The sequence below is a fragment of the Sinohyriopsis cumingii genome, chromosome 3 (assembly GCF_028554795.1).
Source record: "Sinohyriopsis cumingii isolate HCF-2022 chromosome 3, ASM2855479v2, whole genome shotgun sequence".
NCBI classification, from domain to species: Eukaryota; Metazoa; Mollusca; class Bivalvia; order Unionida; family Unionidae; genus Sinohyriopsis; species Sinohyriopsis cumingii.
In genome coordinates this window covers 73,846,784-73,874,335 of record NC_142963.1, presented here as the reverse complement: position 1 = coordinate 73,874,335, position 27,552 = coordinate 73,846,784, and the positions used below count along the sequence as shown (strand labels likewise).

Sequence of the window (27,552 nt, the reverse complement as noted above, 5' to 3'; positions counted from 1 at the left end):
TTAAAAAACAACATGTTGGTAGGACTTTCTATTCAGGAGGGGGCCTCGAGCGGCCGAGTGGTCTAAAGCGAGCTTTGTTACAGATCACTGCCATCTCACCTCTGTCTGCGGCGGTTCGAGTCTAGGATTCAGCCAATGTGGGTATGTGAGAAGCTTGCCAGTAGCTTCTCGTGGGTCGGTGGTTCTTTCCGGTGTTTTCCCGGGTTCTTCCTCCACCATTAATACTGGCCGCCATGTATAGCCTATCGTGTGCTGAAAAATGGCGTTAAACCCCACAACAACAACAAAATCTATTCAGGAGAAGGAGTATTAACAAGATTTAAAATACTCTGTTCTGTGGTGGCCACATTGAACATTAGACTGGCACTATTTTCATTTAGGACCAACAAGACATCATAAAAAGTGATTTAATTATATGACAATCCATTGAAAAGGAGTAGCAAGATGGCTTTCATGGTGGCCATCCATAAGCATCATTACTGATTACCATCCATCTAAGTATTAGTATAAAAATGCTGACTGAAGCGGCATATTTTCAAGATGGTTGTTGTGGTGGCCATATTAGATAGGGGTAAAATGTTAAACCTGTGCTGCATATCGATATGATTCATGACACACAGCCTAAGATACAATACATTATCGATACACATATTAACACGATGGTTTTTCCATCTTTAGAAGGTGTGTCATTGATAGGTGATGCCCTTTTTATGTGATAAATTGGTTGTATTTACAGTATGCAGATTACAGACATATACTTAGCATCTATTTATATGCCATTCTCAACCATGACAAGACAAAAAGAAAATACATTCAAACAGACTACCTGTTATTTTTCAGTGATCTTGTATTCAACATTTTAGGCATTAAAAGGCTGCTCCATTTAATCAGATGCAGAACTCAATTTAGCCATCACTCTTATTTATTTGGTTTATCTTAACCCCGACATGGAAATATAATTTTGTAACATATGATCCTTTTGTACATTTGCTGAAAGGGTGACTGAACAGCATGCTGTCTATTTATGTCCATCCAGCATGTACATTGGACTCGTATTCAATACCACTGGTATTCCATTAATACTTTTTCCAGCTCCAATAATCTGATATACTACATAACTTTAAAAATTATTGTCACCATAACTATCATCAGCCAGTATTTGCCATCAGAAGTTGAACATTGCTGAGAGTCTGCCATTTGGGGTTTTCTAGGTAGCAAGTATTTTTAAGCATGCATTTGTAAAGCTTCCTTGACACAAGTTCAAATTATGACATAATACTTGTTCCAGGGCACAATGTGCCAATCAAATTTATTGTAACAACCACTTATGTCATGCAACTAGCAATGCAAATCATAGGTTCTGGGCAAATTCATCAACACTGTAGTTTCGCCTTGTCTGTCAAGAGATTAAACCATACAGAAATGTTATACTCACAATTTCTAAGAAAATAAATCATTTTCCTGTCTATTTCATGCAGAGATGGCTCAGTGTTGTAGGCGTTCAAGTTTACTAGCCTGGCTAGTAAGTGGCTACCCTACACTGACACCGCACAGTATCGGCGAATTCCAACTTTTCAATAGGCAACTGGCTCTGCTCATACACACCAACATAAATGTCCAAATATCTAAATTGGGGTGGCAAGGGTCAGAGGAAAATTGAACAACTTTATGCCAAAACAAGCTGTGAAGTGGCCGGTGGGGGAGGGGAGAGCAATAAAACAAACCACAACACTTTATGTTAATTTGTAGATGGCAACTGGGTCTTGTCACATCCTTTTCATTTACAATTATGACTACAGCTGAAGATTAAAATAACTTGAATACATTTTGTATCAATTATCCACCACTTGTATCAATATGTGTATTGTTACAGCCAAAGTATCGATGCATTGATATATTGATGAATCGTTTCACCCCTAATATTGGATGTAAGATCATCAGCATTTTCATTTAGAACCAACTAAACCTTGGGATATATGCGTGTACATTTTCATAGCAATCTCCTATGAAGTTTAGGAGGAGTAGCAATGACAAACTTGTGCTAACACATGGTCAACATATGTTAGATGACAGATGATGGAAGATGGATAACAGGCCATCCCATAAATTCTTCTGGCCTATGACGAGTAGAGCCAAGAACTGCTAGACATACTGCATTGATAATATACTGTATTAGGCTATAAGAAGAAAAAAGGGCCATAACTCTTGCAAATTACAGGGGCAAAGTGATGTGTCACTGTGTATCTTTAGATTATGACCATCATGGCATGCATCAAAAACTGCAGGACTTGTTGAACGAACAAAACTGTTTGCCAGATGGAAGAGGTATTGTTTATAACTTTATTAAAGGCTTCATGTAATAAAGGTTAAAGAATATATAACTAATATCAGAAGTAATTACTGTATTACAGTTGAAACTGTCTACTTTGACCGAAGAGTATTCCTGGTTCCCGCCTAATGTGACTATTACATTTAAAATGTGTATGTCTCCTCAGCATGGATTTGACACTGATTATACCAGTTCACTGCCCAGTCCAATATAAACTTTGGTCCTTTTTCAAGCCTAGATTACACTAATTCTATTAATGTATTAGAAATATTCTGACCTTAGCAAACTCCAGGTTGTTGCTCATACTTTTTTCCAGATAGTCCTGGTCAAACTTGTGTGGTTGCTCATGTCGCCACATGTGTCCAAACCACCAAAACTTGTCTTTCTCCTCTGAAAATATAATGTTTACCTCCCTTAAAAAACATCTTTCACATTTTCCAGATTTCATTTCATCTACATAATCAACCACATCTCAACAGCCACCTTCAAGACCATGCCAAAATCTATCCAACCCATTAATGGCTGCTTAAAAAATGTCCCACTCTCTAAATTAGGTTACAAAGTCAAATACTAACTGAAAGATTTATAAATAATCAATCCTACTTAAAAGGATTTGTGAATGTTGAAAATTCTCCGCTCCTCATTTGTCATTAATATATATGAATTATACAGAATATGAATACAAATATGGTTCAGTTTCTTTAATCTGGCTTCCATTCAGACTAATATAGATTAGGTATGCACTAAACTGTTACCTTCAAAGTGTAACTATTGTTATTATTTCACCAAAGTCATTTTTCTCAATTCATGTGAGTGATTTCCACTTCAACCACTGATTCAAAAATAATCCTCAGTGAATATAGCTTTCCAATATATATGACCCTAGTTTGATCAATCATCTGAAGAAAAATATTTACTTTAAGTTAACATGCATTTGCAGGGTAGGTACCAATTTGTATAGGTTAGTGGTTGCCTCAGACTTGAAAGTATCAAACAAATCTCTGAATACAGCAGAACCCTCATCTATAATCTACAGGTAATGTTGTAAATATTCTTTGTTCTTGCAAAACCACAAAACTGATATCCAAGAAAATAAATCAATTTACAGTAATTTGCAAGACAGTATAGGTGTAGCAGAGAGAGTAGGCATGCACTAGAGACAGGCTGCAGTAGATAGAGTAAGCATGCAACAGAGACAATGTGTGTGCAGTAGACAGAGTAAGCATGCAACAGAGACAATGTGGGTGCAGTAGACAGAGGAAGAATGCAGTAGAGACAGTGTGGGTGCAGGAGAAAAGAGAGAGAGAGAGAGCAAGCATTCAGTAGAGACAGTCTGGATGCAGCAAAGAGAGGAAGAATGCAGTAGAGACTGTGGGTGCAGTACAGCGAGAGAGCAAACATGCAGCAGAGACAGTGCGAGTGCAGTAAAGAGAGGAAGCATGTAGTTGAGACAGTGTGCATGCAGTAGAGAGAGAGAGAGCAAGCATGCAGTGGCGACAATGTGGGTGCAGTAGACAGAGTAAGCATGCAACAGAGACAATGTGGGTGCAGTAGACAGAGGAAGAATGCAGTAGAGACAGTGTGGGTGCAGGAGAAAAGAGAGAGAGAGAGAGAGAGAGAGAGAGAGAGCAAGCATTCAGTAGAGACAGTCTGGATGCAGTAAAGAGAGGAAGAATGCAGTAGAGACTGTGGGTGCAGTACAGTGAGAGAGCAAACATGCAGCAGAGACAGTGTGAGTGCAGTAAAGAGAGGAAGCATGCAGTTGAGAGTGTTGGTGCAGCATAGAGAGTAAGCATGCAGTAAAGACAGTGAGGGTTCAGTAGAGATAGGAAGCATGCAGTAGAGACAGTGTGGATGCAATAGAGAGAATAAGCATGCAGTAGAGATAGTATGGGTGCTGTAGAGAGAGTAAGTATGCAGTAAAGACAGTGTGGATGCAGTAGAGTAAGAATGTCATTGAGACAGTGTGGGTGCAGCAGAGAGTAAGCATGTAGTAGTAACTGTGGGTGCAACAGAGAGTAAGCATGCAGTAAAGACAGTGTGGGTGCAGTAGGGAGAGTAAGCATGCAGTAGAGACTGGATGCAATAGAGAGAATAAGCATGCAGTAGAGACAGTATGGGTGGAGTTGAGAGAATATGTAGTAAAGACAGCGTGGGTAAGTAGAGCAAGCATGTAATTGAGACAGTGTGGGTGCAGCAGAGAGAGTAAGCATGTAGAAGTAACTGTGGGTGCAACAGGCAGTAAGTATGCAGTAAAGACTGTATGGGTGCAATAGGGAGAGTAAGCATGAACCAGACAGTGGGATAGATGTGAGCATTGCCAGCTTAAATATATGGTATCCCCTTTCCAACAGTTTGTACCCCACTATCATATTTAAAAACTAAAGATTTTAAGGATGGAAAAAATGAACAAAACTTTGTCATTTCATTGATTAATTTATGATTTCCATCCTGATCAGAGTTACAGCCTCTAAATGCATGTTGATACGAGTTGAACATTTTTATTTTGTTTTGGGGAAATATTAAAACTAGATATTCCAACTACTGAATGCAGGTGACAGATTCAACTTAGAAAAGGACAGTGAGCAGTCTGGTTGTTTACATTAACAGCTTTCATTTTTTCGAATTGCAAAACAAGATGACAATGTTAGCAGCTCCTTGGTCACAATCAGATTAGAACTAAAATGATGTATGAAAATACTAAGTTTTGTGCACTTTTTATGTCCTTGTCTTTTTAATTTTTAAAATCACTATATGGGTACAAACTGAAGGGAGTGTAAGTGAATACAGCAGATGATTGTATAGGAAAATGTAATGATACATGTTGCTGCTAATGCTACTAATCTGAAAACCATAAACTAATACCAGCTGTCAAATGATGAGTCTGTAAGTGTTATTACAATAAACAACATGCCAACTGTGTTTCTCCTTATTTAAAAAACAAGAAATGAAAAGGATTATGCTTACTATCAGGTAAGTAAAGAAAGCATGTAGATAAAAGTAATGAAATTTTTAAAAAATCACTTGATTTGACCTAATCCCCAAAGACTGACAGGGTTAATGTACTGTTGACTGCTGGTCAGATGACTGACTTGAGTTACAAACTGATTGTTCGAGAATGGTGTGGACACAACAGCTGAACTGGACATTGTGCAGTGGAGTATGAGTGCAGGAAATAGTATGGGTGCAGCAAGACTTTTTCTGATACTGTACCACTCATATTTTCAAAAGCCTTCACTGTACTAGTACCTAAAAAATTGCCTGCATTGTGAAAATATAAATAATACCAAGTATCTTCTTATCTCCTTCATTTTCTGCATCATCACCATGATAGAAGTACCAGCCAGAGAATCCCAACATGAAATGGAAGCCTTCAACTTTATGCTGAAGCCTTTCCTGAGTTTGAACCATGGCCTGCAATCAGAAATGAACAACTGAGTGTAGAGTACAAAATCAGAAAAAATAGTAAAGTGTGGGAAGAAAAAAAAGAGAAAGTGAGGTGTTGGTGACAGTATAATGGAAACATTTATCATAAAGTGGAATTTTGGGAAAGTTTCAGTTACGTAATAATTCAGAAATTATATATTTTTTTGTACAAGTTTTGCAGAAAAATGAATACGATAATTCTGAATATAATAAATATTATTAATGCTACAGATCCAGTGAAGATTTACAAAAGCATTTAGATCTGTACTCCAAATATGGTTAGGTAGATACGAATACCGCCATACTATATAAGAGTGTTAGACGACAATGTGTGACTTATTACCATAGCTCAAAAACCTGTATGCCACTGGCAAATGAAATTGTCTGTACCTGGCAGGAAGTTGAACATTTCAAGTGACCTGGACACACAAATCATTTTGTCACACCAAGTTACCATGTAGCCAGGCTACCTGTAGATTGCACAGATGGTAAGGGACACACATGAAATTCTGTTAAGATGCATAGTATCTCCTCCATCTGTGAGGTGAATTAACCAATAGGGAACTTTAATTACATCCATAAGTTATATCTGCTAATCAATGCTTTTACCAATAGGGAACTTTAATTACAGCCTTAAGTAATATTCTGTGAATCTCTGAATGTGAATATAAAACTTGAAATATGATGTTAGATGCAGGTATCTGAAAAGGACAGGAAGGGATGTTGATGATTTAATTAGTTATGCAGTTCAGTCGGATTGGAGTAGGATTATAAATATCAGTTTAGTACAATTATGGCTGTGAATGATGTCTTCAGTTGCATCAAGCAGATATGAAGGAATTTTAATAGGTCACAAAATGCATACAATAAACATGCTGAAATTCAACTGAGTATCATGTATTTACTAAGGGAAACTATTTTTTTGATTTGTTATGGAAAGCATAAGGTGAACATTTAATGTGTTATTATAATTATGCAATGTCTTTGAACAAATCTGTTGGGATCTAGAATGCAGTGTTGTGAGCTAAATCCCCAGCACACAAGCACAAATTATCCTCACTTGCTGTTTCATATATTCATAAAAAATACAATCAAAATATTTACATGAGCATGAAGATTAGAAATGGGTGTGTGTGGGTGTGTATATGTGTGTGTGTGTATGTTTGTGTGTGTGCATATGTGGATGTATATGTGTGTGTGTCGGTGTGTGTGTATGTATGTGTGTTTATGTATGTGTGTGTGTTTGTGTTTGTATGTGTATGTGTGTGTGTTTGCATGTGTGTGTGTGTGTGTGTGTGTGATTTGGATTTTTAATGTAACTTTACAATTATTCAGTCATATCGCTACAATGTCTGCAATATGACAGTTTATAGTGATGTCTATCATTGGAGCAATCATGCCACAGACATGTAGCATCATGCCCCACCCAGTCACATTATCCTGACACCAGGCCCAAGTTTTAAGCAAGGCAACTGTTAGTACCATTTTTATAAGTCTTTGGTTTGACTCGGACAGACTTCAAAACCACGACCTCCTGCATTTGAAGTGGATGCTCTAACCAATTAAGCCACCAGAGTAGTTGGTGTTTATGAAATGTCCAGCTACAAGTATCCATTAATCTTATTTTTGTTTAAAGAAAATCTCAATATGTGAGATCAATCAATCCAGCATATCATTCAAAAACATATGCATTTTGAGAAGTATCATTGCATAGTTTGAGGGTTTCATGTGGACAGGTCTAATGCAATCCCATGATAGGAGAAACTCCAATTACAAAGACTGATGGAGCCAAGCTCAGTAAGAAACATGCTGCATCTGTCAGAAAAAATGGTATTGCAGTTGACCCTGAACAATTTTGATGAGTTGCAAAGTACTTATTCACAGAGGGAGAACAAAGTGCAGAATTATTGGGAGGGGAAGCAGGGCAAAATTACCATATGGATGCCCTTAAGTGCTCTGCATTTTAATGTTAACAAATTATAAAAGAGCCCTAACAGAGCAGCCATACTCACAATTACAAAAAAAAAATATACCCTTGTGATATGTAGTCATTGTTTATTCTTTTCATATCTCTGTATGTCTCGTTAACACAAAAACCACACTGACAAAATAATATTTCAAAAATCTTTAATATTCATCAATTAAAAGTATATTTATTACAACTCTCTCTCTCTCACATACACACACTCTGTATGAAATATGTAATTAAACTCACATAAGATGAATTACAGTAGTAATTCTAACTCTCAGTAACATCTAATTTTTTTGGAGGGGAGATATTAACTAATTTTCCTTATACAATACCTCCCTTTTATTGGTACAATGTTTTCACTTCTTGTGCTAATCCCCAGTCCAAGGTGAATTCCCTTTTCTGATTAGTAACTGGAGGCCTAGACCAAAAACAAAGTTCCACCCTGATGCCTTAGTCACTTATGTCATCTTAAATATCATCCTTTTGATTGGAAAAAGACTGAAGATTCATAAGAAAAGAGAGGTAAGAGGGCATTTGGTAATAATAACAGGTAAGTATTGCACAATTAAAACTAATTTACTGCACAAAACAAAGCAGCAATACATTACCTGTTATTATTCCCAGTTTGGAGAGAAGCTGATGGCCCCATAAATGAACATACCATCCATTGCCAGAATGGTGCTCTATTGTACACAGGAGGAAAGCCTTTTAACAACTTGCTGGGCTGAAACAATTGGGCCAGATATGTAAATGCCTTCAATTTGCACCAATGAATAAAGAGAAGGTGGAAAGAGGTTCCTAGAAGGCAACTTTTATACCATCATCCAAGAAGAAGAATAAAGAAAGACCCAAGATGCAGTAATAACCATAACCCTAAGGGTTTTGATTCTCATGAAAGAAAGATTGATAAACTCTTTTAAAAGAATAATCCACCCAATTACAGTGTCTTCTGAAATAACAGTGGTACCCATGAGAGGAAGAAAGAGACATTTCCAAAGATTTCTGTTCCCTTTTTATTTAGCCCAGTAGAAACATGATGCTAGGGATTTCAATTGGTTCCGGAGGTACCAAAGGTAGCTGATTCTTGGCCAGAAACTTTAATAGGCAAAGAAGTGAGACTGAGTTTTAGTTGCCACTACAATGATGAAATCTCATATAAAGTCTTCCTTGGGGATCTAAATATATTTCTGTGTTCGAGGTCACCATCAGATAGGCAGAAGTGAGTTGACAATGCAGTTTTCTCAAACACTCTTGCTATGAGGGACAGTATCTGTGTGATCCTGTCGGAGGAAACATGATCTATCCCTTGATTTGTGAAGAAACTGATATCATGAAAGTGAAATTCTGAGAAGGAATCAGAAAAAGAGGTCTAATTTGGTACTGAATGGGATGTTAGGAAGAGGAGGTAATGGCAGAGGAGGGGGTCTCCCTCCATAAGAGCAGAAGAGTCCATTAACATCCTGTCCTGGCCCATTCAACATCACCATTTCATCCATTTGAATGAATGATGAGTGAGAAGGAGCTTTAAAGAGGGTCTTGAGGTTTTGCTGGGACCCATGCTTAAAGATTTTAGATATAGACCCAGAGACTTCTTGCAGGTAGGGTCACTTCTTACCTGGTTTAACCAGGCCTGGAACCACTACTGATCTGAAATCTTAAGAGGCCATTGTAGGAATTAAGGTGTCAAATAAGGACTCAGTATTCCGCAGAGTTGTCCTTAACTTGTCTTTGCTGAGTTCCACCAAAACCTTTGAAATATCTAAGGTGACAACTCTACAGAGGTAAAGAAAAAGTTCTTCCAAAAGAGAGAGAATTCACAAGCAAGTGCCTGTCTTGGCAACAGCCTCCTGTAGTCTCTGCAAGAAGGTTACCGATGGAGATTCTTCACTCAGATAGTTGAAGGAGGCTGCTGCAAACAGACTGGCAAGTGAAACTATGGTAATCAAGGTTTGAGGCTTAAGCTCCATATCAGCACCAGGATGCAGGTCCAGATCCCCACTGATATCCTTACCTTAAATCTTCCTAAATCCATGAGAGACTTAAGTGACCAAGCAGGCAAGTGCAACCTTGTATCTCCCCAATGAAACACAACCTTCTGACCTATAAGCCCCTTACCATACCAGAGTGGGGAAGCAGCAGAAGGTCAGATTTTTTCTGAACTCCTAAAAGTGTCTCCAAACTGGAAAGGATACTAGTGTTCTACAGCCCAGAAGGCATTGGACACAGATTTGAGCAGGAGAAGATTGGCAGCCACCATCCTTTTCCTTCATCAACAAAGTTGGAGGAGGAGATGGGAAGTGCCTACCATCCTCCCAGTCCACTGACCAATGGAGCCATAGGAAAGTCATTCATGGCGCCATTCTGGGGTGATGAATGCAAACATCCCAGACTCACCATCTGGTGGCTGGAATAACCAAAACATTTAGATTAAAAAGAAACATAGGGAAAGTGCTCTCTGGTCCCAGATGGGGAACAATGATGCTGCTAGAGACTGTTCCTTTCATCTTGGGGCTGGCAGTGCAAGGGTCAAAATATGTTGTCTGATGACCATTAATGGAGGAGTGCCGAGTGACAGATTAGTGCCCAATCACAGATGCCCAGTGACTGGTATGTCACCCCACCCAGTGAATGCTCCATGTTAACCAATACCTGGTGTTTGGTTACCAGCCACTGACCAGACAGGCAACGAAAATCATCTCAAGGAGTCCCTATTCCATGAACTCAAGTCATTCAATGATCACAAACTCTTTGATAAGCAAGTTCATGACCACACATTACTTGGGCAGGTGATTACCTTGAGATGGGAAGTACCACTGATCCCTCTGATATCAACATGTTGGCTACTTACTTGACTGGAAAATGCCACTGAATCATCACTGGATCAGTGTGATGCTAACTTCCTTACACTGGAAAGTGGTACTGTTACCTCTTGGGACCAGTATATTGCTGACTTTCTTAAATCAGGAAGTGCCACTGATCCCTCCCTGGAGTGGAGGGGATCCACCAGAAGAAATGGAGGAAGTGGTATCCTTCTTCCTGCCACAATGGAAGTGTGACCATCTGCTAGATCCCACACCTCATCTGATCACAAAGCACAGAGAGAGCATCCATCCATGCGAATGCATTTAGCATACGCCCAGCAGAATGGGTAGGTGTCCTATGGAGCTGTTTTACAGCTGCATTTGCCAACTTCTTACAGCATGCTAATAGGATGAAAGATAGTTACAAAAAGAAACATGTGATTGGAACAAAAGTGAAGAATATAATACCGTTCCAAACACAGGTATCAACAAGAGGGATCAAATTATGGAAACACTGTTATACTAGATCAAAAATCAACCATATGACAAAAAAGTACACCAATAAATGTAAATAAATGGGAGGACTTGGGAAAATAGGTCAAATGCATCACATTTATGGCAAAAGACACCTAAATTACTGGTGATGAAAATCATGAGTGCCCATAGACGCATGTTATTCTGCACAAAAGACAATATTCCAACTGACAAAAGTGACCCAGATAATGGGCTGGACTGTTTTTTTTTTTTGTCTTCTCCAGAATCCAATTAATACACTTTACATTACTGACTAGTGTCAAGTTTGGTGTTTAGAGAGCAAAAATTATGAATTAATTCAAGACAAGCTCGGATTGAGTGATCATGTACAGTTTAATTTTTGCGTGCATTGTGTGTGTTTGCAGGTAAAATCACAATTCTAACACTAGACGAGGGAGAAAAAAAGATACACAACATTATTAAGCCATGTTTAATTGTTTTAGAAAAAAAAGATACTGAGATTGCTCAAAGAATTTTCAAACACCAACCCAGGATAAGTAGTTTTAATATTTCTTGCCTGACTCAAATTCTTCTTGCCCCAAAAGACCATAATTTTTAAACCATTTTTTTAACATGGTGTTGAAACCATTATGCTTTAAATAAAGAAAGAAATATAAAAATACTTTAAATTGAGTCTTCTTCTGTTTATTTGCCTCTCAAAATAGTGTACTTTAAAAGGAAATAAAAATGCACACGTTTTCTAAATTTTGATTTGATTTGATTTGATGAAAATAGAATTTACTTCAGGTCCTGACACAAAGCAGTACTCAGCATCAACATAATTTATTGCTCAATAATGAAAGTCCTCCTTACTGACTGGATCGGCAATGTTGATGTTTATAAGCATTTGATGTCTGTCCTGCTTTACAATTTCTCTCAAATGTATACTTTTGATACTGTTCATGTGACTGAATCATCAAATTCTGCTATAGTAGGGAATACAAAACAATTTCATAGAATTTTAAAAATCCTATATATTCCCGTGAGAAATCTTAATAACTGTGGCATACGGTTCTGCTACTGGGACATCTGACTGTTTGTACATCTTAGATCTGCAGTCAGGTTCATCTAATGTCAGCATATCTGATCTGTAGGGAAGGGTATTCAGCAGACTTGAGGTAGTTTTATTTTCTGAACACATGAATTGTCACATGTTGCTCAAATGAAGTTGAAAACAAATGTAAGAGAACCATGGGTCTTTTTAATTTCAATCAGTGGAAAAACAACACAACAACTTCAAATTTTGTACAGCAAGTCAGTAGATGTGTCACAATCACAGAACTTTCCCACATCATTATATCAATACACTCTGCAGTTACAAACTCCTTGAACTACATGGGTTAAAATATAATGCAATTACCTGTAACTTTCTTTACGGTGAAAAACATCATTTGGGATGTTATTAAAAGTTGCAAACTTCTTAGCTTAGATTAGCTGTCAAAAACCTCACCGGTACTAGGCAATAAATTTAACCAGGAGGAGACCGATCTAGATTTAGAGTGGCCCTTCAGGAATTGGACCATCCATTTGTTTAGTATTGAATGAACATATGGAAAGCAGATAAAATATCATACAATGTTGTGTAATTTCAATCAGAAACAAAATTTTTATTGTGTTCACAAATTATCTGAAATTCTTCATTCATAAAAAAATGGAAGGTTAAATGAATACGATGATCTTAAAATTATTTATCCCAAATATTTTTTTCAATGTTTGAATATTGAAAGGGTCTGAATTTTTAAAGGAATTTACTGTGGAAGGCATAGCATTAATATGGATTTATCATGGAAGAATAAAATGGTCAAAAGACTTATGAGTAAGTCTTACCTCTACATCTGTGGCTTTAATTCTTGTTCCAATAGCACCAACAAAGACATCATCTACATCCACCTGAATGTAACGTTCTAGAGGTAGACTTAACTTTCCATGGGAAAGATAGGAAATGCTGTCCAACAGCAATGGATGATGCAACCAAAATTTTAGATTATTTCCAAATAATATCTTTTTAATTCCGTCTATTTTTCCTGTATCTAATAAGGCAGTGATAAGAGTTCTATTAACCATATCGTATTCTGGACTTGCATTCTTGTAGAACGGTTCAGCAATCTGTGCATAGGCTAATGGTTCAAATGCAGTGTGGTTTGGATGAAACACTGTCCAATCATCATCTGGCATTCTTTCCTCAATTAACTCTCCTGGTCTGATAATCCTCCAAACATCAGAAACCATGTTTAGTCTATAGTTCTTAATAGCTAAATTATATTGTAAAAGAAGCGGATAATCTGGAATTCTTTCAAATTCAATCCCAAATTCATCTGGAGAACTAACAAAAAAGATCATTCCAACATCAAAATCTCTACAGTATTTATCAACCAGCTGCCTGTTCCAATAAGCCATATTTACATATGATTGTAGATGCTCAAATATCACAACCCCAAAACGACCCTTTTCAAAATGAGTCAATGCTGGTAATTTTCCTCCTGTGTCTTCCACTTTGTACTCAAATCTCGCTGCTGATAACGCTGCCATTATCTTTTTAGCTGATTTAGTGTATGGAGTTTCTAGCAAAACAAGGACACGTTTTCCAATTCGAACATTACCCGGTGTATCGTGGTTTCGTGCCATTTGGTCAAACAGACCAAGATCTTTATCAAGACGACATCGTATATTAGGTACTGGTGGCAATGATGGTATTTTGGTGTATTTTGAAGAGTGAAAATAACAGTAATTCAAAATCACAAATGACACAACACTGAATATTAAGACAATGGCTAATACCTTCCTTAGTGTACATCTTCTTTTGAAAAGAATGCGACAGGCCACATTCTTTATGTTTTCAAAATGGCGCCTTAGAGACATTTCTATCTCCACAAAAAACCTTACTGATCTCCAGAAGGCATCGTTCTCTCCAGCATAATTGTTAATACCTTCAAATTATCACTGCAGTCACTACTCATACCTAAAACAAGATCACAGTCTCTTATACCAATCTGATGCAAACAATTCGACATTTTCCATCAAATTTTTAAACACAATACAAATAAAGGGACCATTCTTCTGAATTCATCCAGGTGGAAATCAAGTCTTCAACTACATGACAAACTGAAAATGAAAAGTACAAGTTATTTAGCTGTACTGTTATGACACGACACTAAATATGCTTTTTGATTTATAAATAACAAGGTTTTAAATAAATTTGTCAGTTATTTAGGAATATATTAACTATCCTGTGGTTTTAAAGTCATGTCTACCATTAAGTGTTGGACAGATTTCATATCCTTATTATGAATATAAGGGAAACTTTCTTTTGAAAGACATGAGTAAAAAAGCATCCACAACTTCACCCGTCTGTTTTGATATAATATCATCTGGAATTTTCATGCCCTCAAATATATGAACACCATCAATGCATAAAATCATCATTATTATTTGAATTTATTTCTTCATAAACGGAACATTTTCTTATTAAGTCTTTGACAATATTTTTCACTTATGAATGAACTAAACATATTTTTTCAAAATTATTTGTACATCTAAAAATACAATAAAAACTTGTTAAAAAAATGACAATATTGTATGCAATTGTATACAGGTAGCTTCTCCAAGTTCGACTCTATATTCCCCTAGTGTGAGGTGGCAAACCTGTAAATAATGGCCTGCCATATAATGAAGCATAGATAGGCCTGTTCCTCACAGGTCTCCACGAAATCCCAGGTTTTTTAGTAGTATATGTATTATTATCTATGATAACCTTGAAGGCTGTTTTCCAAAATGTGCCAGTCAAATGCGATCTGGTGAAGCCTTTGCTGCTGAGGAAGTTCAAACCAACAACAGAAAACAAAGATCTCAAGTACTTGGGAGCCACAGTGACTCAGTGGTTAGCAAGCTGATTTTGAACTCATGATGGTGGTTCAAAATCATGTCTAAACCTTCAATTGCTTCTCCATGATACAGCCATTCAGGCTTTGGTGTTCATTTAAAAACAAATCAATTAATCAATCAACAAAAGTACTTAAGCTTTCTGGGATGAAGAACATTTCTGAAATTTACTAAACGTCCTGCTGATGCACATTATTGTAAGAAACATTTCCTAAGGAAACCAAAATGTAGGAAATTTTAGAGACCTACTTCAACTGAAATAAAATTAAAAATCTGACTGAAATAAAAGCATGTTGAAAACCCTTCCATTGGCCATATGTAACTAGATATGCAAGTTGGACATGTCAGAAAGGTCCATCCCCAGCACTGACTCAAGCTTCACTCTTCTGGTACACGTCACAAATCTGACTTCAGTTCCAAATACATACCAAATACATGTACTTAAATCAAATTCTCCCAATATTTCAAAAGCATGTTTTTTAAAACATTTCAACAAATGTAATCAGATTAATGGAGTAAAATAATTTTGATGATACATTCAATTGTGTTGCCAGCACATCAAAATCAGCCTTTCACCACCTTGAAAGTAGCCAAATGCCGTCTTGGCAGCAGCCACCATGTGACAGGAATTTGAACTATGGTACTTTGAGTCAAAGTAAACTACATTTACCAGTGAACAGTGTAGACCCAATTTTCTGGCACAGTAAGACATGTCATATCTGGGTCAATGCTGTTTGTTTTATACATGATTTCCAGTCAACAATGTAGAAATAATATTATGTCACAGTATGACATGTCATATCTGGGTCTATACTGTTTGTTTTATACATGATTTCCAGTGAACAGTATAGAAATAATATTCTGGCACAGTATGACGTGTCATATCTGGGTCTATACTGTTTGTATTATACATGATTTCCAGTGAACAGTATAGAAATAATATTCTGGCACAGTAGGACAGGACATTTCTGCGTGTTTACTGTATGTTTTATACATGATTTCTAGTCAAGTGAAGAAATAATTATTCTGGCATGGTATGACTTGTCATCTGGGTTTGTTTTAAACATTATTTCCAGTGAACAGTGTAGAAATAATATTCTGGCACAGTATGACATGATATATCCAGGTCTTTACTGTTTGTTTTATACATGATTTCCAGTCAATAGTGTAGAAATAATATTATGGCACAGTATGACATGACATATCTGGGTTTATACTGTTTGTTTTATACATGATTTCCAGTCAACAGTGTAGAAATAATATTCTGGCACATTGTGACATACTTGGGTCTATCCTATTGACAATCAGATGTGTTTTATACATACCACATACATAAAATATTTCTGATGGTCAAGTGAACTGATCATGCATAGGTTTTACTGGTGCAAGGTAATGATCAACACAATGCCTAATTAAATCAGGCATTCATATTTGAAGATATTTACAACAGTGCTACCAAACACCTGTCACAAAGCACGTAACAAAAAAAAAAAATTAATTTACTGATTACTAAATGTTGTTCAACCATATTGGTTCATTGGCATTCACAATACTGGGATGTTGCTTTTTCGTGCAAAATGTTCAGGTTGATAATTTTGAAAACCAGGAAAAACCTTTAAAACTTAAATGCTAATTATCCTTGGAGATGAAAACTGATAATATTTCAAAAGACCTACAATCCATATAATTTTGGAAACATGAAAAAATATACATATAATAAATAAAATCTGTCAAACTACACAATTTGTTAACAGAAATCATTTTGAAAAAGAAGCAAAAAGTAAATAAAAATAGAAAAATGAAGAAAAAAAAACAATTTACAGCTGAGAGTTCTCCAGTTTTACAATGAAATAATCATTCTAGAGCATTTATACGGTCATATTTTATTACGTTCTTTCATAAGGTATGTGAATTTCTTTGAGAAGAGTTTTCAATTGTAGATGGTGTAAGTAAGTCTGATATACTTGATGAGATCAATAATATGGTAATTACTTGATAAGATCAATAGTATGTAATTACTTGATAAGATCAACAGTATGGTAATTGCTTGACAAGATCAACAGTATGGTAATTACTTGACAAGATCAACAGTATGGTAATCATTGTATTGCAAATGAATAAATGATCTATGTTTTGGAATCTAAATGTGTAGGATTCTCAGGTCAACTGTTGAAATTCTGATATACACTGAGAAGATCTAGGTGTAACAATTTCGGTTTAAGTGATGGGGGGGCCATATAACATTCCAATCCTATCCATCTAGTGATGGGGGGGGGGGGCGCTATATAACATTCTAACCCTATCCATCTGTGTATTGTGAAAATATATCACACAGGAACAATCAACTGCATCATCAAGGTTACTGAACCATATAACACATTTTACATGGTGAGTTTTTTTTTTTTTTTTTATAGAAAATCACTCAGTAACTTTAGGCAAAAACATATGACAACACATATTTTTATACAAATCAACAGATCTACTAACTCTGATCAGAAAATTTCACTTAAAATCATGAAGATTTTCATTAACCCAAATTTTTGCATAAAACAAAATTAGAAAAAAAAATGAACAAATTTAAACATGTCTACTGGGATCAAAATTAACTTTTTCAGTATTGCAGCATTCTGATAGCTGTAATATTTTCAGCTTGCAAAAATCAGACCATCTTATACACTGGCAAATTTTGTATTTTCAAATAAAACTTTAATCATACTTCCAAAATATTACTAGCAAGAAACTTCAAGTTCATTTATTTCTGCTAGCAATGTCAGAGCAAAGCACAAGGCATCATTATATTCAATCAGGAAATTTGTGAAGTGGCGCAATCTTGGTCCTAGTTCCTACTTGTGTATGTCAGCATCATTACTTATTCATAATACAGCATACAATGGCATCTTCACTATCCTAATTAAAAGTATATATCACTTCTACTATGATACTGATAGGACACTGAAAAGTCATCTTCCATTCAAGCTCCTAGACTTATATATTATTTCATTCTCTTCCCAACTATTGTATTTGATTTCTGACTGGGACTGTATCTGAATCAACCTAACAGGCCAAACACCCTCAACCCAGTAACAGTTAGAGTCTGCGGGCAGAAGCATATTCTTTCTTGAAAATAACTACTAGGCACAAAGAGCAAAATACATCATGACTGAAATCTGAACTGCAGTAGAAATGATGGAAAGGTCAGGATTGGAATAAGCAGCGCTTAAGTTGTATGGAATTAGATGAATGAATGGGTAGGTGATTAAATTATATGAAAAGATGAAGGAAGATTAAATAAATGATGAGCTAGGTTACTGACACTGGATGACTGCATACAAATTGTGAAAAATGCAAGATATAATCAATTTACCAGATAAGGAGGTAAATTGTTACAGATTCTAGTAAATCTAGTGAAAAAATGTGAGGGTCCATTTTGGAGTATGGATTACTGCATGTAATTTGGTGACATTGACATAGGAAGGAAAATTTATTTTTAAAATATTGTTTTTAATTTTACAGAACAAGCAAAGAAAAGCTATTTTGCATTCTGTGTCATCTGAACAGGAAATAGTCTCTGGTACATACTTAAGGTTTATGTGCCTATCTTGGTGTGTGTGAGTTTGATTTGGATTTTTAATGGGGCTTTAACAATTTTTCAGTCATACTGCTACGATGTCTGCAGTGTGACAGTTTTTAGTGATGTCTAGCACTGGGGTATCATGACACAGACATAGAGCATGATGTCCCACCCAGTCACATTATCCTGACACCAGACTGACCAGTCCTAACACTAACTTCTTAATGCTGAGTGCCAAGTGAGGAAGCTGCTGGTACCATTTTTGTAAGTCTTTGGTATGACTCGGCCAGGGTTCGAAACCACATCCAAGGCGGACACTCAAATTACTAGGCCAAAATGTATGCTGACCATGTGACTCCAACTAAGCACAGCAGAAACTATATACTATAATTAATTCTAACTGATAAGCATACCTAGTTTACATATTTATAATAGGTATAAATAGGTGATCAACTGTATCTACAACAAGCAATTTGAACTTTTTTAGTTTAAAAATATTACCGAAAGATTCAGCTGTAATTTTCTGGTTTTATTTTCAGACCAGATATAACGGATACATCTTCTCTGGAACTGAGACTTCATCAAGGGAGGAGATAAATATGCCGCAAATGTCTTAATAAGACTCGACTGGTGCTAGAACTCGTGACCTCCTGCATCAGAGGTGGATACCTAACCACTTAGGCCACTGTAGTGGTCCTGATAGTAGCAAAGAATAGAAAAGTAAGATTCAAGAAGTTGTTTTAAGACACTTCAACAACTATCAAATTATAAATAAATTCATGGTGAAATGCAATTTGCAGAACTGTCAAACATCTTCCCCATTATGTAGCTTCTTCTCATGCAGATTTCTATTAGTGAAGTGTCTTGCATCACCTGGTTTTTTTAAAATAGCTAAATCAATTTGGTAATTTGATCAATTTTCTTTTTCTTATACCATGCAAGAGACAACCAAATAAGCATTACCGGTATGGACATAGATAGTATATCTCATCAGATTCACAAACTATCATATTTTGCATTCAAAAAATATGACACACGTGTTTTCAAACACTGATGGGAAGCTTTTCTAATACCAGGCAAGTTATGCTTTCACTCAGAAGGTTCATCTTTGCTTGTAACCAAAATCTTTAGTACTAATCATTGATGGTCATCCTTAATGTACTTCACATATTATACAAATACCATTTCTTCAAAATTTTAGTATCTAAGAACTGATTATTTATTACTTGCACAATGTAATGATAAGAGCTACGTTGTTGTAGGTTTTAATGCCATTTTTCAGTACACGATAGGCTATACCTGGTGGCCAGTATTAATATTGGAGGAAGAACCTGGGAAATCCCCGGAAAGAACCACTGACCCTTGAGAAGCTACTGGCAAGCTTTCTCATATGCAGATTGGCCAAATCTGAGACTTGAACCTAAGAGCTATGTGGTTCTTCTGTCAGAAGAATGCCACAATCTTACTATTTTTTAACAAAGAGGGTAGTGTCTTTGTTTACAGTGATCTCTTTAACTCTGATTTGATTATCTCATCGATTACAGGAAAATTGTATGCCATCATCTGTTAAAAGAAATCATGTAACTTCATTTGAAGTTATGTACTGATAAAAATTTGATGTGGCCCTAAGAAATTTTCCCTGAAAAGATAGAAATTATCTGGATCATGGGCTGTTCAATTCAGGAAAGGTTTTATTTATATATCCATATACAGAATGTCTCATTAATTTTCTGTGATTTCTCTTCCTTTTGTGTGAATAAAGCAGTATTTTAAGAAACACCCATTCACAGTTCATTTTTAAATGAAATCTGTATCAAGTATCTCTCTTTAGCATCTGGCTGCAGTAGCAATGAAATTTATTCTGTTTGCTTTTATCATTACTGCTACAATATAGTATCAAACTTATTTGACATGTATGGTTACTAAATTGATGTATTAAAAACATAAAATTCATATCAAAGTTCATACTTGTACAGATTTAAATTATTTTTGACCCCTTTTAAAAATAATTTCATACTGATATTACACAAAAATATCACAGCACAACAAACTATGACAGAAAACAACAAAAGAAAAATTGAAAAAGAATATACATTACTGTATTAAATTGTTCACAAAATATATTAAAGAAAAATAAATATTTTATGCAAATCAAAAATCATAAAATCAATATTTTTAAATGAAGTAGTGTAAATGAAGGTTTCTCATACTGGCAGTTATTTATAAAGAACAAATACTTTATATTGTCACAATGTCCTTTATGATTTTTTTAAAGTATATTTTGATGCATGTTATAAATGTCATTTGCCTTCACTTTCACATAAATAAAGCATTATTTGTTTTTTTTAGATATTTTATTTAGTTTAATGTTGGTTTTACCCATCATTTATTACTGAAGCCTACTATTTTTAGAAAAGATAAAAGTGTGGTTTAAATCCTTATATTTCACAATGATCTCCTCAACCATACAAAACATACTATAATAAACGTTATATACCACATAAAGTATGCCTCAAAAATAGTTTGATTTTATCAATAATGACTACCTGAAAAATTAACAAACATTCCATTACCTGATTACCTTATTTATTATATAAACTGAATATAAAATGCTCACTTTTGAAAAACAGCTATATCTGGCACATAATAAAATATTTTTGAACTTATTGTGAGTAAAAACCATGAAGATGATTATATTCTATCTGCTATTTTGTAACTTTTGATGTTTTGACATTCATATAAAATACAAAAATACCCAAGATGAAACTTGGTCTGGTATGCATACTCAATACACAACAACTATTTTATTAAAAATCATGGTTAGAATCCCGAAACAGGAGTCTTTTCTTCTACTGAATATAGCATTCTGTGAAGAAAACAGTAATACATTTTACATTATGTCATACAAAATTCTGAAAGTGACATTCATGAATTCGATGCATATACATCTTTGTATAATAGTACTCAATAACGATATACAACACATACAGTACATTTTCAATCTTTAATTTTTTTCGAAGCTGTACCATTGCAAGTTTCCTGCATTAAAAGTTTTCTTTAAAAACAATAACCCTCGTTTCTCCAATCCTGGAAAGAATGAGATGTTACCAACTACATTTAAGTTTACCTCCCGTTCCTCTAGTCCATCAATTAAGAGACTTGGTGCATTCAGCATTGACCATCTGTTGTATTCGGCGCTAAAAATTGTATCTTAGATGCGGGGGTTTGTGCCCCGAAGTACGAATAAATCACTGACAATATTTAAATCCTTTGTGGGCCCTATTATCGTTGCTGAAGAAGGAAAATATACGCATTATGTTATCTTTCAGAGTTCATTTTAGCTTTCCCAAACAATTTCCCTTTCCCTCACCCACACATTTTCCGGATCCAATTTACGATCCTAGAGGTGTTTGAAAATTGTATACATTTTAAGAAGCATTTCACGACTGAGATAGCGAAGACAGACTGATGTGTTTATTACTATTTTAGTCCAATATCTTAATGAACTGACGAGAGTCTATGAAATATTTTTATTTTTTATTTCGCCTAAACTGGGGTAAAGTCACAATTGTGTTAACCTATCCAAACTCGAGAACGTACCCAAATGTCGACGACAGCTTCACTCTCGCGAGACTAACCTGAAACGAGAGTCACAGCTCGTGCGCTTACAGGTAGATTTGCTTCATATTTACTCGTGGAAATTTTGAGAACATGTCATAAGGTCAAAATATTTTCTCCGCGGTTTGTTTATAAAATCCAATCGTTTTAGACCAGTGACTAGTTTTAGACCCAACGACAGATCTTAAAATGTATTAACTATAGACCCTCTGCTATACTTTATTGTACATTTATGCAATCACTGAGGTGCCATTAAGAAGTGTCCAAAAGCGCGCTGCAAAAATCTAGACTTCAGGTATGAACTTTTTATAATTAGTTTTCTACCTGAATCATGGAAACTGTCAGCAACTGCATTTATATGCATTGGTGCTATGTATCACCCATAAGGTACTGAGGACCTTAAAAACTCCCAATACAAACGGTACACATTTTGTTTAAATTTAAAATCGTAATTAAATATATTATTACAATTTTGTAAGTAGTTATTGTAACTTTCATGACAATCGTGCATGGAAGCGATAAATAAATTAGGTGTTGATAAGTGTTGATTTCAAACTGAAATTAAGTGCCAATCGAAAACTGGAAACTATGGAGGTGGATTAACGCCATAATTCTATGCGTGTATTTTCTAATCGTCCTTGTGCCATTAATATAAATGGCTGCTTGCAGTTACTACTTTCATTTTCTTTCCTTGTTCGCTTAAAATTGATTTCAGTGACTAGATAGGTAGACTGTGTTTTTCTGTGCCCCACCGTTAGACGATTTACAATTTTTTAAATTAAATTTTAAAAAAAATAAAACTAACACACGAACAATCGTACCATGAACGGTCCCATGGAAACTGTGACAGTCTTATTGCAAAATACGTTACGGTTTGTTTGGGTGAATTATCATGTGGGCACTTTTAAGTCGTCTACATCTTTAGTTCACTCTTGTGATATTTTAAAATGGTGGATGTTTCTTTTGGATGTGATTATCGTAATGGAATGTTTGTTTCTTTGAATCTTCTTAAGGAAAATATACAATAAAACAAACGTAAGTGTCGTGATGTTTTTTTAAAAGTGGGAACAATATTCTCTCTCTCTCTCTCATAATAATAATTTTGTTTGAAATCCTAGTGTTATCTGTCCCCGTTTAAGATAAGTTTCAAAAATTGTGATCAGTAGTCACAATTTAATTACTTCAATTGTTCCGTTTGTCTTGAATTTTTTTTAAAAACCATACACACCCTAAAAATTGTGGAACGATTTCTTTCCATAAGTAAATCGTTGACTGCTATAAAATCTTGAATTGACTTGAACTTGTACACATTATGTATCCTATTTGGCAATGCTGTATGTTATAGGGAAAAAATTCTAACATTAGATGTACCGTTTTTCAGAAATTAAATAAACACACGGCTTTTTCGACAATAATGCGAGTTTCACTGCACTCTACGACCCTGCATATAGTAAACTCTCATTCTAAAACCAAAACATGCGTTCAGACAAAATATAATAGCAACAGAGAGGGTCAACAGACCTTTTTGCTAGAACGCCATTTTTGAAAAAATAAAGCTTACTACGAAAATGAAAATAAAAAGTCAATAACGCCAAACCAAAGTCTCTAACTTACCGAGAGTTTCTCTAACTGGGTTAGTTTTCTTTTGTTACTTTATCTTTGTCGTTTGTGTTTTTTTTTTTTTTTTGAAGTATGCGCGTTTTCGTTTACCCGCCTGGCGTTTTATTGGGGTCGTACCCTCTCTACTGCTGTAATTATATCAGTCTTTCATCCAAATATTTTATCAAGACCTATACGATATCGTGTTAGAGGATCATGTAAATTTACTGTTATAAATCCGTGCGGAGCAGATTGTGCTTGTCCAAAGAAGTTTATAAATTTAATGATATCCATATCACCACTACACCAAGTGTGATGAATATTTCTTAGTGTATGTGTATCGACTCCGTTAAACACAACTAAAATATTGCAGTTATCTCTGGTCACTTTAGGTATTTGTGTATATCGCTGGGTAACATATATAACATGAGTGTTTTTATGCCTACGTCTAGAAAGTATTCTAGCGGGATTCGATTGTTTGTCCAGCATTGCATTATCGTATACAACTAAATTATTAATAAATCCATCTTGGTCATCTACGGATGGGGCTTCATCAATCTCGGTTATAAAATTGATAATATCATCGCCGTTTTCATTTAACAACTTTGCGTTTTCATTAAAATTTTTAAGCACTTAATAGCATCGCTGATCATCAACTGACGAAGCTACTAAACACAACGTATCCTATTTGAGCCATCTCATTATTAGATTAAGCAGTAATTATGTTTTACCCAATCCAGATGGACCTAAAATTATCATTCTGATGGAATTCGGTAATGCTGAAATATGTTTGACTGGTTCATGCTTTCGTGTCGCTGAGAAATCAATGACATTCATGGTATACAAATATAATATATAACTTGGATCTATATTGTGTTCGATGCAGAGCATCCACATCCACAAGTGGACTGACAACAATAAAAACAAAAAATAAAAAGCGTGCACTTACAGGTAAATGTGCAAAATGTGGTACAAATAAATATAAATTTATCTCCCTGACCAGTCAGGACACAAAGAGTCTGGTGGTGATATTGCTGCTTTGCTGGGAACCTTTCCAGGAATTCCATGGGCTAAATATCCAGGAGAAAAACACCTTCCATTGTATAATTATTGTGGTCCTGGAACCCGACTTGATATCAGACTTGATGAACAAGATCAACCATGACTTGGAGAGTATCCTATAAATATGATTGATGTCACGCTCATGATGTAGCATATAAAAGTAAAGATCTGCAACAACGACATATTGCAGATGTGAAGTTGATTCATGCATTAAATTCTTTAAAAAAAATCTTTCAGAGAATCATTAGCTACTTGGTTGGTAAGATCTGCGATGAAAAGTAAATTATTATTTGGAGCCGGTAATTAATCACCCGATTATTGAATAATGGAATCGATTTATTATAACCCAAGGGGATATTGGAAAGGTAGAGCAGCGATTAGTAAAACTCGCTGATGCAGCAAATTGTGCATGTTTTGTTGCTGCAAAAATCGTTAGCAAGACAGGCAATATGGCAAATTTAACTACCACCACCTAAAAACATTCATCATGCACATTTTGATGTCAGCACTCCTAATGCAGTTCTTCAAGCAGATATTTTAATTTTACCACACGATACTATTAAAATTGGTAGACGTCAATCACATACATACAAATACGCGTTGACTGTCGTTGATGTTGCAAGTAGATATAAGAAAACAGAGCCGTTATCACCTAAAATAGTAACTGAAGCTTCATGTGCTTTTGAAAGAATTTATCAATGAGGGCCACAATTACTACAGGTTGATCCTGGCAAAGAATTTCTTGGTGCAGTATCATCTCTGATAAAAAAACCTAACGTTAAAAATTAGACGCGACATACTGCAATTCATCGCGATCAGGCAATTGTTGAACGATTTAATCGAACACTTGCTGAGCGGTTATTTGGATATCAATATGCAAAGAAAATAATTTAGAAAGATACGAGATTTCGCGAATGGGTTGCAAGATTACCAAGTGTGATAAATGCGTTAAATAATTAAATTACTCTAACAACTGCCAATGAAATCTGTTAATGCAATTACAACAACAACAAAAAACCATACAAATACAAAGACATGACTTTTCAAAACAACCAGTATTATGTAATGTTACTGTAAGATATTTCTATGAACCCGGTGAACTTGAAGGTGGTAAAAAAAAGTGACTGATCCTATTTGTAGTATTTACAATTTCTAGCGTGGAAAGATCCACGGGTAGACTAAACTGCTCCTCAACAATGATTTGTACGTGAACAAATACAAGTAATTCCTGAAGACACACAATTAAAACCGCGTTCACTTTTGTAAGCTTCCATCTAGACGTCGATTACATTCAAGACAGGTCAGCATTAGATTGTCACGTGTATGACCAAGACTATATTAATTCTGTCTACGGTGAATTGTCTTGGATTATTATTTGAATACTGCCACAACGTTACTGTGTTAAGCTCGCACAATGATTATTTTGTCATTGTTTTCATGTCATGATAAATTTAGCATCGAGATCAAAGAAGCACTTTTTTGTCGCATTGTTTATAATTAACTAATTCTTTTCTTACTATACATTATCAATAACATCGCTATTACCAACAGGTACTGTGAGGTCTATGACACTTCTCCGCAGCTGAGATATTCTTCTGACTCGAGCCACTGCGAGATAAACTAAGTTTGACCATTCATTACGATCATCAACGATCCAAACATTTGTATCAGAAATGGTTAATCCTTGTGATGAATGAATCGTCATTGCGTATCCTAGCGTCCATGGAGTTTTATCCATAGTTAACGCGCTCTCGACAACGCCAAAAGGAACAAAAACAACATCATTTAATACAAGATTTTGTTTTTATGACGATCCTGGTCTATGAACGTCAATATTCTGTCGTCACGTATCCGCTGGTCGATAACACAATGGTACAGGTAGATTTGAAAAAATTTCTTTATATAACATAAATGTTGAAGTGTATCACGAACAATCTTTCTACTTGCCACTATCAAATCATTTGCTCTCCATCAATTCCAAAAATTATTAACAGGAGTTTCTGAAATTATTTCACGCATTATTTCACATTGAATTGTATTCGGTTGTAGCCTGATTAATGTCTTAAAATCTCTTAACTCTGGATCAATTGTTTTAAGATCATCAGTTATTTCTTCGTAATAATCTACAAAATTCCTCAGCCATTCGTGTAGAGATAATGCAACAAAAGGCCGGAATTGACCATGACCGCCACACATTATTATAGTATTATTTATTGTCAATAACCAATCAAGAAATATTTTTACAATTTCTAATGAAACATTGCATATTTCATCCCAAACAATAATTCTTGGAACATATTTCTCTCCCATTCGTTCAGGAGTTCATTTATCTCCCTTCCATCGAAAGACTTTATGATAAGTGCATGATTTAATATTTCTTTCTCTCATTTCTCATGCAAGTCTATGTGTAGGTGTTAATACAACTATTTCTGAATTTCAAGAATAACTCGATCACACGTGTTGTTTTACCAAAACCCTGCGGCCCATTGAGATAAACTGTTTTATGTCTAGCTACAGGATCAAATACCAATGGCGCAGATGATAATTTTGATATCTGATTTTTTGGGGCGATAAATATCCTTATTTCAACGTCGGCGGATTCAAAATAAGTATATTTTCTTGTTTTATTCTCCATTCTCCCCATGATGCATAAGCGCCGATATGTAGCTGTTTTAGCAATCCTGTATTCTTGCTGATATAAAACGAATCCGTGGTGACTCTGACATGCGAACTTGGAAACCCTATTTATCAATGATAATAG

General features: G+C 35.4%; 1 protein-coding gene across 1 annotated transcript in view; it reads right to left on the bottom strand.

Moving 5' to 3' along the window:
- The window catches only part of LOC149803107 (bifunctional heparan sulfate N-deacetylase/N-sulfotransferase-like), a 61,076-nt gene extending 39,186 nt beyond the window's left edge, over window positions 1-21,890 (bottom strand). The window contains exons 1-4 of the mRNA XM_089952710.1: window positions 21,640-21,890; window positions 12,890-14,164; window positions 5,617-5,743; window positions 2,607-2,719 (exon numbers count right to left, since the gene is read on the bottom strand). Coding sequence (XP_089808836.1) covers window positions 2,607-2,719; window positions 5,617-5,743; window positions 12,890-13,921 — 1,272 coding nt within the window. The 5' untranslated portion in view covers window positions 13,922-14,164; window positions 21,640-21,890. The remainder of the gene's footprint in view (window positions 1-2,606; window positions 2,720-5,616; window positions 5,744-12,889; window positions 14,165-21,639) is intronic.
- Window positions 21,891-27,552: the final 5,662 nt, after the last annotated feature.